The sequence below is a fragment of the Centruroides sculpturatus genome, unplaced genomic scaffold (assembly GCF_000671375.1).
Source record: "Centruroides sculpturatus isolate CEXI.00-Female unplaced genomic scaffold, Cexi_2.0 scaffold44, whole genome shotgun sequence".
Lineage (NCBI taxonomy): Eukaryota > Metazoa > Arthropoda > Arachnida > Scorpiones > Buthidae > Centruroides > Centruroides sculpturatus.
The window spans coordinates 487,102-499,473 of record NW_019384307.1 but is presented as its reverse complement, the minus strand read 5'-3'; the positions used below and the strand labels follow the sequence as shown (position 1 = coordinate 499,473).

The 12,372-nt window shown below is 30.0% G+C and overlaps 1 protein-coding gene across 1 annotated transcript in view; it reads left to right on the top strand.

The window, feature by feature from the left end:
- LOC111619514 (F-actin-capping protein subunit beta-like) overlaps positions 1-12,372 on the top strand; it is a 78,211-nt gene that overhangs the window by 50,780 nt on the left and 15,059 nt on the right. The window contains 1 exon segment of the mRNA XM_023361248.1: positions 1,546-1,903. Within this exon segment, the coding sequence (XP_023217016.1) occupies positions 1,546-1,903 (358 nt within the window).

Here is a 12,372-nt window from a genome sequence, read left to right as displayed (position 1 = left end):
CTCAATCTACGCCACTTACGGGCACTAGTCGGTAAGACCAGTTCTCTAGCTTTAATAGGAGAGCGTAAACAAAGATGATCTGAACCGCGAAGTTCAGACGTTCGTCAGGATTCCTTGACACCAGTTAATCAAACTTATTATACGCGGATTAACACGCGTTTCGATCTGATTCGGAATAAATTGAGGAGACATTCTTATAAAATAAAACAAGAGTAAATTTAATAAATCTCAAACAAACGAATACAAAAATTCGATTACAACCATTTAGCGACAAACTAGAGGCTACGACTTAATCTATGCTAATGCGCGAGTGAGAGAGAGAGCTCACAAAATGATTCTAAACATACGACCTGTTTAGTTTTCGTCGTCTTCGTTGCTGTAGGTAAAGGACACCTTGTAAAAAGAGTTCATATTACTTTCGAAAGGGAGATCAATTCGTGCACAAAATATAAAAATACCACTTCTTCTAAGGGTAGACTCGGGACTTAGTCTATCGGACTCCGCTATGGGCGTTGGCCATCAGGAGGGAAACGTGTGTGGAGTTTGTATGCTTCGGATCTGTCGAAGAACTCCTCGAATTTGGACTAGATTTCCCTTATATCTCCTGAATTTCGACCAATCATCGTCCAGTAACTCTTTCGTGAGAACGGACGAAAGGGGGAATGAATGAGGGGTAACCATTTCCCATCTGAGCGAGATTTTTAACCAGATACGGAAAAACAGAGGATGTTCTGTTCGATGAAAGGAAATAACATTTGTTATCTGGTTTTTTCCCACGTCTAAAACAATATTTTTTTCACAAAAACGAAGTAATATTTCATGTCAATATTTAAACATATTTAATAAAAATTCATAAATTAGACCCAGGGCCTTTCGGATCTCACACAAAGATGTAAACGAGAAACGTGCATTTGAACGTACATATTTTCGAATTGATGTTTTACGAGCTGCATTTCCATCAGAGATTCAAAAATACCTGAAGAAGAACCGTTGTTGGGGTTCAAAAATGTTAGTAAAGAGCTATTTTTTTGTTATTTACAATTTTATAGAAGAAGGAAAATGCACCGGTAACAAGTTAGGAAGAGTTTTTGTTAAATTTTATATATATATATATTTTAATAGTAAAAATTGTCAAGAGAACTTTTATTGTTTCAAATTGCATAATGTATAATGCAAAATATATTTATAATTCAGAATTATAAAATTAAATTACAGTGAAGTATTGAAAATTCAAATTAATTGGATCCTGTCCAAATTTTCAAGTATACATGTAAAGTAGTATTTTAAACTGTAAAGTTTAAATGTTCTAAGTTCAAGCCAATATTTCACAAGGAATGTAAGAATGCTTACAAAGACTCGTAATTTTGATTTACAGAATCATTATATTTAAATCAAAAATATACTAATTATAATTTTGTTTTTGATGTTCTAATAATTATAAATATTAGAACATCAACAGCATAAGCCTGAAAGAACATCAATGCTGAAGTTACCATTGAAAGAGGTTAATATATATTTTTCAACAGCTGAATCTGGATTTTCAACACTTTACTGTAATTAATATTCAAATATTAATTCTGCTATTAACCAGCTAAAAATATTAAGTTACTTAATGTTTGATATAACTTTTTTATGTAAATATTTCAGATCACCATGGAGTAATGCATATGATCCTCCTCTGGAAGATGGTGCAATGCCTTCAGACAGGTTAAGAAAACTGGAAATAGATGCAAATCAAGCATTTGATCAATATAGAGAAATGTACTTTGAGGGTGGGGTCTCTTCTGTGTATTTATGGGATCTTGATCATGGTTTTGCTGGTGTCATTCTTATTAAGAAAGCTGGAGATGGTTCAAAGAAAATTAAAGGTTGCTGGGATTCAATCCATGTGGTAGAAGTGCAGGTATTTATATTTTAACTCAGTTTTAAATTGACTGTATTTTTATGTTTTCATTGCTACCTCTTTCCATCCTGTGGGCACTAAGAGGGCCATTTTAATCATACCCATCATAAATCAATACTACAATGGTATAGCTGCATAATGCAGAACAAAAACCAGACATATTCAGAACACACTCACAAAAAATTCCTGGGGTTTGTGCCCAAATTCATTTCCAGATTCTCCAGAGTAGTAGGCTGATGTCTTTACTGTTTTAGCCACTTATCTGTTGAAATACTCCAGGCTGATTCTTTTCTTCTAGAACCTTCTAAATTAATTAATAAATTGAATAAGAGATAGTGCATAATGCTTACCTCTAAGCCAAATTACTTAGTATTTAATTATTAATAGTAGCAGTAATATAGCCCAACCTAATCTAGCAATCATTTGCTCTGAATTAATTTTTCTCATTAGAAATAATGGAAAATAAATTAATCTGTTCCCAGACAATAGCCATTTCAATAAACTTAAACAGCAAACATACATAATTTAACTCTTTAAACACAGAATCGACTTTACCTGTTCAAAACAAAATTGGCTAATAGAAATGTTGTTTGACTGGTTTTGCTATTTAAGTTTCTTTGTAGCCTAAAGGGTAAAAACAATTTGGTCTATAGATACTCAGTAGGAGAAAGTTTTTAGAACTTAAAGACTTAAGGTAAAAATAACACAATTAAATGCTGTAAGTAATAAATTAAAACATTTAAGCAATAAATAAAATAATAATAAAACAAAAATTGCTTTTACAATATCTAAGTGAGGAGTGATCGTGTTCCATTTCTTAAGATCACAATGCACTTGCTTGACTTTCTCACAAATAATCCTTGAAATGATAACACTAGCCAATTGCTTCTCATTTATTCACACTAGGAGGAATTTTTCCATCTCAATAATGTGCAATCTCCTGGAGGTCAATGTTGCACCATTAGCCACATTTGTTGCTTTTATTGCTTTCTTGTTCTTAAGAATGGTGCAAATCATTGACTTTGGCATCTTAAACAAGGCCACCATATCTACCATATGTAGCTTTTTCATGCTTTTTAAGTTTTTCTATTATTGTTGTATTCTTCTATTATCTCAGTTGTCAATACTACAACCTTTCTCTTAGATTCATTGCTTTCACACACTTCTTGGTTGCCATGGTTAAAGGTAGGAGTTATATACCATATTTTTGTGGAATGAACTGCATGATGCATATAAAAGGACAAGACTAGCATGCCAGTTAAACTGCAACTAAAATATAAAATTAATCAGATCTAACAAAACTAGTTGTTAAACAAATGTTAAAGAAAACATTCTTCCCCATACAATAAAATAATAATAATGTAATTTGACTGACTTAAAATCAGGAAGTGTATTTTTCTTTATAAGACAATAAAACAATTAGCAACTTATTGACATTAATAGTAGTAGCAGTTAGTCAGTGTGGACTACCCTGACCTTAAAAATAACACTCTCCTCTCAAATTTCACACTAATCCATTTAAATTGATGTTAGTTAAGATAATTTACAGTGAGTTTCTTAAATTTAATATGTTTATTTTTGTTTTTGAATCAATTTACAATAAAATAAATACAGTAGAGCAGTGTTTTTCAATGGGGGTGTTTCTCAATTTTTTCAAACGACCACATGGGGGCGATATTGCCCCATGTGGTCATTTTTCCATGTTGAGGGGGCGATTAGTAACAATTTATATTTTGGGGGCGAAAAACAATTTTCTGGGCGATGTAGTAAAACATTATATTAAGAATAATTAGATATTTTATTTGTTATATCGTACAATAATTNGAAAAATAAGCAAATAATTTTGTTTATTAATACAATATAATACAAAATACATATAAATTTTTAATTTTTAAAATGTATTTTATCATAAAATAAAGTGAAATGTTTTTATTAAAAAATTTTAGTTTCGGATCTCTTACATTTTTCGGAAAAAAGTAATCATCTTTACTTGTTTACATTTTTTGTTTTCTTTCATTGAGAATTTCGGAATATGGTCGAATGGATGCGATGATGCTTCTTTTTACATTTGTACTTCGCTCCCAATCATTGTCTAACTCACAAAGTTCATCCATCAAACTTTCCATAGTTGAAAGGATACATTAACCCGACGTAGAGCTACAGACGAGTGGAGACATTGATTGGTCGACCACCAGTCGCCGTAGCGCATGTATAAGGTCAGTTTGAACGGGAAAATTCAAGGTTGCTAAGGAGAGATAGATATCGTCTGGCTAATAAAAAAGTATCGTCTGGCCAACGAGAAGTAGATTTGTCTCACTAACGATAGTTTATGATTGACGGAAGTGCTACTCGTCGTAAGGTGTTTTCCTAAACGAACTGAATCGGGATACATTCATTGGTGCTATGGATTAGGGCGCCATTTATTGGACTATTAAGTTTGATAACTTGACTCGTGGGTACCTAAACATTTAGTGTTTTAACATTAATTTAATGCAAATGTATACATACCCAATAATATTAAACCGAAAAACTAAATATATTCAATAAAAATCTTTGTTTTAATGAATGTACAATGTCGCGGCTCGGTAAATACATCAACACTGAAATGAAAATCAGTCTGGCATAGGGGAAATTCGGGGAATTACACCGCGAAACGGCAAATTGCGTAGCGGCGTTATTGTGAATCGGCATAAACCGAGGATTACCTGTATTAAATTCTGCAATTTATCACAGAGTATGATAGTGGTAAGTAGTAAATCTCTACCACAAATTCAATGTTAAAGTGCCAACTTTAACTCTTAATATCTCCATGACCAACAAACTGATTTGGATGAAATTTAAAGTAGTTAGTATTCATGAAGAGTACTTTGGATATCTTAAATTTTGAAAAATTTGTTGTTTAGTTTTGGGCATATGCAATCAGCATTTTGTTGCCTAGATTTATGAGAGAATAGCAACACCACTCTATCAAACAATCCAGAAGGCATCTGCATATGTTTAATAGCTTGTTTGAGAGCTGACCACCTCCTGTTTGCCATTTTGAAAGTTTTGTTATAAGATGTTGAATATTTATAAAATAGTTGTCCATTTCTTAAATTTCAACATATTGATCAATCAGTTATCATATGGCATGACTTACTGCAAGTTATTGCATGAGTGTTGGCTGAATGAATATAGAATTATCATGAAAAGTATTTTATTATGAAGTTATTGATGACTGAAAAATGCTTGAAATCTATTAAAAAAAACTGGTGGAACCAGGTTGAAAAATAAAGCTCATCAAAAACATTTAAATAAAGGAAACTTTTGAAAGTTGTGGTATAAAGATATTGGAGCCAGATTTGACAGTAAGACTGTTGAGTCTTACTGTTAATAGAGTGCACATTACATAGACTACAACTACAGGAAGATTTGGATGAAGCAATATTTCCACAATGATAAACCAGAAAAACAATTATCATTACAAAAAATGGCCTTAAGCTTTACTTTGTGCTTTAAAGTTCTTTCACTAATATTGCTCAAAGGTGCTCTAAGTTCAATGAAATTATTTTAGGTACAACTACTTTAAGGCACTAAGTATAACTCAAAGCCTTTCTCTGTGATGATTATTGTTTTCCTGATTTATTATCATGGTAACATTGCTTCATCCAAAACTTCTTGTAGTTGCAGTCTGTGTAATGTGCACTTTATTTACATATTGAGTCTTACTGTCAAATCTGGTTCCACTATTGTTATGCCACAATTTTCAAAAGTTTCCTTTATTTAAATATTTTTGCAGAGCTTTACTTTTCAATCTGATTCCACCAGTTATTTATGAAATAATTAATACACATCTTCTAAAGTACTTGTGAAGTATTCTATGTAATACTTATAAATTAATGCTTTTATATTAGCTATTTTCAAGTACTCACATTTTTGTAAAACTCAGGAAGAATCATTAAGAAAGTTTAAAGTGGTGAACATTAATTAATGGATTAATTGTACATTCATTCTGCTAGTTCTTTTCTTTGTCTAATGAATAATAGAATATAACAATGTTTATCTTCTAACTAGGAAGATGAATGTTTTATATAATCATTGATAAGTTGCTAACATATATTTTTCAAATACATAAATTAATTTCTCTAAAAGAAATTAAAAAAAAAAATTGTTTTGATAGAATTTAAAGCAAAATAAAAATGAATGAATATTTTTTGAAATAGTTTATCTTCTGATACTAATGATTTAGAATGAAGAACACTGTTATAATAGTAATCAAGTTAAATTTCACAGGTAAAATATTAGGTAAACCATCTCTTATCAACACACTGTAAAATAAACGACTTACTTCTGCTGTAAACCAAAACAGTGCTTATTTCCAAATATTTTCACAAACGTTTTCGAACTTAGTTCTTCTTCAGGTGAATAAATCGGGTAGAATCGATGTTATTCGAAAATCTGAACGTAATGTTCTAAGGAAACTCATGCAATCATCGTATTAAACTTGTGCATGCTCTGTAGATAGAAGGATCGCTTTTGGCTTCTCAAGTGTCGTAAATAAGAGTTTGCCATGCTATCGATAACGATAGTTCATCCTTATTGTTTATACACTCGTTTTCTCTTGCTGTTTTATATATCGCTTCCATCCAGTGCAAATGTTGCAGAAAGTAATGTCGTTTCTGCACATGTCAATACTTGTTTATCATTTATCAGCTCATTGTGTACTTCAAAGCCATGCGAAAAACATTTTAAAGTTAAAGTGACTTGTTTACTTGTAAATAATTAAATCTTAAATTTTTGTTTGCAATTTTTGGTGAAATGGCCAGCCAAATACCAGAAGAGGTACATATCTGGCATTGTATGCTTTTTGAGTTTCACAAGAGTAGTAATGCAACAGTTGCTACCAAAAACATTTGTGATGTTTATCCAAGTGCATTAGACATTCGTAAATGCCAAAGGTGGTTTTCTAAATTTAGATCCAAGTGATCTATTGTTTATTTTCTTTTGTTTTTTCAGATTCATTTATAACACCAATATAACTCAATTCAATTTTATGAAACTGTTGTAAACTGAAATCTTCTTTAGGCTTCTTTAGTGATAAAAATTCTGAAAGCATTAAAAAAAAAAGTAATTTTTTTATGCTTTCAGAATTTTTATCACTAAGATCATTTAGTTAAATATTATATTTTAATTCAAAAATAGTTGATTTATTTCCTAATTAGGCATTGCTTATTTTTTACATTACATAGTGAAAATTATCAATTAAAACATACCTAGTAGATAATTCTCTTGAAGGGTTATCACACAATAGAAAATTCAAAAGAATTATTTACAGAAAATATAATGTATTAAATATAAAGGAATAAACGCTAATTAAAATGAAATGTATTTAAGGATTTTTGTAACCTATTTGCTCAAAATTTTAGGGTTAAATGCATAATGAGTAAGGTTAAAACAAATGAATAATGAAGACAATATATTGGGAATAACTGTGGTTCAAATTAATAAAATTAGTAAATTATTTCATATTTGATACATTTAGTTTATCAGCTTCCATAAAGTACATTTTGAATGATTTTCATTATAAAGAAAATTTTGTATATTTGTTGGAATTTATAAAAGTTTTATAAAATATATTTTGTTCGTTTCATTGGAAGTTCTTTAATTTCACCCTTTGGAAGAGAGAGGGAAAAACATCACAGAATCATGCAATAGAAAAAAATAGTCTTAGTTTCTAAAAATTTATGTATTTAATATAAAAATTTACTTATAAAAATAAATAATACAACCAGATATAAAACAAGAATTTATCTAATAATATTGAATAATCGCTTGATTAATTTAAAAGTTTCTTATAATAAATAAATAAAACATTTTTTATAAAGTGGTTTTCATATTTAACAGTCTATTTGAAAAATCCATGTTAACTATTATATCTTAGTATTGGCTTTTGCCAACAGCCATACTGAACTGACTAGCATATTGTCTTAATATTAACTGTATCTTGCATCTAGATGACTGAGACGGTTAAGGCGTCAGTCTACTGCTCTGGGGACCCAGGATAACATTTGGGCAGGTCAAAAAACTCAGGAATTTTTTCTGGGGAGTAATCTGTCTCAAATATGTCAGGCTCTGTCTCTCACCACCTGACTACCTCATTGTGGAGGGTGAGAGACAAGGTGAGGTTTTGTTTTGAGAGAGAGAAATTCAATTTATATATTAAAGTTCAGATTCAGCATACAATTCTGGATTAAAATTACAGTCTAAATTAATATGAAAAATGATGATGCAGATAAAAAATGAAAACAAGAATGAGAAAGTGACAGATAGAAAGGAAATATAGAAAAAAAAGTGTTTTTATTCTCAGCTTGCCTGAGGATTAATCCTAAAACTAGATCCTATCTATTGTAACTTGGATCTTAAGTTTAAAAANACACAATTAAATGCTGTAAGTAATAAATTAAAACATTTAAGCAATAAATAAAATAATAATAAAACAAAAATTGCTTTTACAATATCTAAGTGAGGAGTGATCGTGTTCCATTTCTTAAGATCACAATGCACTTGCTTGACTTTCTCACAAATAATCCTTGAAATGATAACACTAGCCAATTGCTTCTCATTTATTCACACTAGGAGGAATTTTTCCATCTCAATAATGTGCAATCTCCTGGAGGTCAATGTTGCACCATTAGCCACATTTGTTGCTTTTATTGCTTTCTTGTTCTTAAGAATGATGCAAATCATTGACTTTGGCATCTTAAACAAGGCCACCATATCTACCATATGTAGCTTTTTCATGCTTTTTAAGTTTTTCTATTATTGTTGTATTCTTCTATTATCTCAGTTGTCAATACTACAACCTTTCTCTTAGATTCATTGCTTTCACACACTTCTTGGTTGCCATGGTTAAAGGTAGGAGTTATATACCATATTTTTGTGGAATGAACTGCATGATGCATATAAAAGGACAAGACTAGCATGCCAGTTAAACTGCAACTAAAATATAAAATTAATCAGATCTAACAAAACTAGTTGTTAAACAAATGTTAAAGAAAACATTCTTCCCCATACAATAAAATAATAATAATGTAATTTGACTGACTTAAAATCAGGAAGTGTATTTTTCTTTATAAGACAATAAAACAATTAGCAACTTATTGACATTAATAGTAGTAGCAGTTAGTCAGTGTGGACTACCCTGACCTTAAAAATAACACTCTCCTCTCAAATTTCACACTAATCCATTTAAATTGATGTTAGTTAAGATAATTTACAGTGAGTTTCTTAAATTTAATATGTTTATTTTTGTTTTTGAATCAATTTACAATAAAATAAATACAGTAGAGCAGTGTTTTTCAATGGGGGTGTTTCTCAATTTTTTCAAACGACCACATGGGGGCGATATTGCCCCATGTGGTCATTTTTCCATGTTGAGGGGGCGATTAGTAACAATTTATATTTTGGGGGCGAAAAACAATTTTCTGGGCGATGTAGTAAAACATTATATTAAGAATAATTAGATATTTTATTTGTTATATCGTACAATAATTAAATAAATAACATTATACTAGTCACTAGTCTATTCAATACAGTACGAATTTGGTGTTAGCCTTGGCTTCTGGCATCAGAATTTTGAAGTGAAGGGGGAGATACTACATAATGGTTTTATTGAAGGGGCGACGATTCATTTGAGGTTGAGAAACATTGCAGTAGAGCATTGATTATCCAAATCAATTGGGGACTGGGGTTGTTCAGAAAATTGATTTTTCAGATAACCGATTATGTATGAAAAAATATATTAACCTATCCCATGTTGAAATTCGTTCAAATCCTGGCACGTCCTTAAGTACCCTCTCATGGTCGCGCCATGCTGCCAGCTAAAACACGCACACCAACAAAAATAATATTGGATTAGCCCAAGACATAGCCAAAGATTGCAATGCCACAGCACTAGCAGAAATTTAAATTTGCCGACTGGAAAGCTTTCGGTTAATTGACGTTTTGGTTGATCAACATTCGGATAATCAATGCTCTACTGTATAAAGAAAAGCACTTTCAGAATTCCATGAATATTTTTTGTCTTTAGAAAGAAGGCAAATGAAGAAATTAAACATATAATCATAGTAATGTAACCAAATGATGGCCTTAAATAATCAGACTATAACTCTTATTAATTTAATGATTAATAATTTATTATATTAAAATTATAATTATTAATTTAGTTAAGAGATGGCACCTAACTTTACCTCTAGTAGCAAATTACTTATTATTAATCATTAAATTAATCAGAGTTATAGCCTGATTATTTAAAACAATCATTTGGTTATGTTTCTATATACATATCAGGCTTCATAATGTTTGATATGCTTGTATAATTGTAGTTTTTGATATAATGCTGACAGATTCACAGTTTTAGATTAAAAATTCATATGTTTTTATATGACATAACTTTCCTTTTTTTTAATGTGCCCTCTAAAGAGGGATGTATACCTCACTTAAATCAGCCTACTGGCATGCCAGTTTTTAACCATATGGAAATATTTGATTTTGTGGTCTCCTCCAGATAGACTGACATTTTAGACAGTTCTCAAAAATATGGCACATAATTGAACACACCACAAATAAAGTGAAAAAAGCACTGAAAACACACAAGCATAATAGAAGAGATGCTTTCACAGTGAGAGTGAGAGAGAACTTGGCACACAACAGATTGAGTTTATGCAGCAAGTGCATTCATTTTTTCAGATGTAGAATGCTTCTACATCTGAAAAAATGAATGCACTTGTTGCATAAACTCAATTGTTAAATTAATTAAAAAATTAAAAATGTTTGATGTTCCAGCAAACANAAAATATATTTTGTTCGTTTCATTGGAAGTTCTTTAATTTCACCCTTTGGAAGAGAGAGGGAAAAACATCACAGAATCATGCAATAGAAAAAAATAGTCTTAGTTTCTAAAAATTTATGTATTTAATATAAAAATTTACTTATAAAAATAAATAATACAACCAGATATAAAACAAGAATTTATCTAATAATATTGAATAATCGCTTGATTAATTTAAAAGTTTCTTATAATAAATAAATAAAACATTTTTTATAAAGTGGTTTTCATATTTAACAGTCTATTTGAAAAATCCATGTTAACTATTATATCTTAGTATTGGCTTTTGCCAACAGCCATACTGAACTGACTAGCATATTGTCTTAATATTAACTGTATCTTGCATCTAGATGACTGAGACGGTTAAGGCGTCAGTCTACTGCTCTGGGGACCCAGGATAACATTTGGGCAGGTCAAAAAACTCAGGAATTTTTTCTGGGGAGTAATCTGTCTCAAATATGTCAGGCTCTGTCTCTCACCACCTGACTACCTCATTGTGGAGGGTGAGAGACAAGGTGAGGTTTTGTTTTGAGAGAGAGAAATTCAATTTATATATTAAAGTTCAGATTCAGCATACAATTCTGGATTAAAATTACAGTCTAAATTAATATGAAAAATGATGATGCAGATAAAAAATGAAAACAAGAATGAGAAAGTGACAGATAGAAAGGAAATATAGAAAAAAAAGTGTTTTTATTCTCAGCTTGCCTGAGGATTAATCCTAAAACTAGATCCTATCTATTGTAACTTGGATCTTAAGTTTAAAAAATAAGATATAGTTTTTATTTTACTCTTTCTGTTCTGTAAGCAATAAGAGGGTCTTTTTTTATGCTTATTGGATTTGGCCAAAGTTATTGGATGAGTGATATATGGTATATTTTGTAAAATATTTTAAAATTTTAGTTTTTGAATTTATAATATACTACTTATTATTCAGATATTTCAATAAATATAAAAGTAATATATCATAAAAGTTTTTATATATTTTATAATAGAAACTAATCATTTGATGGTAATTTTAGAATGGATATTTCACTACAAACTTTTCCAATCATTAATTCATTTTACTATTAATTTCTGCTATAAGCTTTACTTTAATTTCAATTACTGCTTACGTATTGCTTTTGTCATTTTGATTAAAATTATTTATAAAAAGTAAAATCAATCAAATTGGCCATTTTATTTTGAATTTGTTATTCAACTTTAAAAAAAAAAATCTGTCTGCATTTAAAAAATCTTTCATATACAGGCATACCTCGACTTACGTCGGTTTTGAGTTACGTCGTTCCCGATTATACGTCGCTTGTTAAAAAAGTATATGGAAAAATAAAAATCAAGTTTAAGTCATTTTATTCGACTTTACGTCTGTCCGCCACAAATATTGAAGTCGTAATATCACTAGATAAACGTTTAAAGCACATAAAATCATATTAAAATATATACAAGTATGTACTGTATTTACAGTACACGCATTCGTAAATTTAGATTACTTTTTTTGTACTATATTAAAAACTAAAATTTATTTGTTTGTAAGCTTAAAATAGATTTTTATTAACCATATATTATTTAAAATGCTTTCCTAGTGATAAGTAGATTCGGAGAC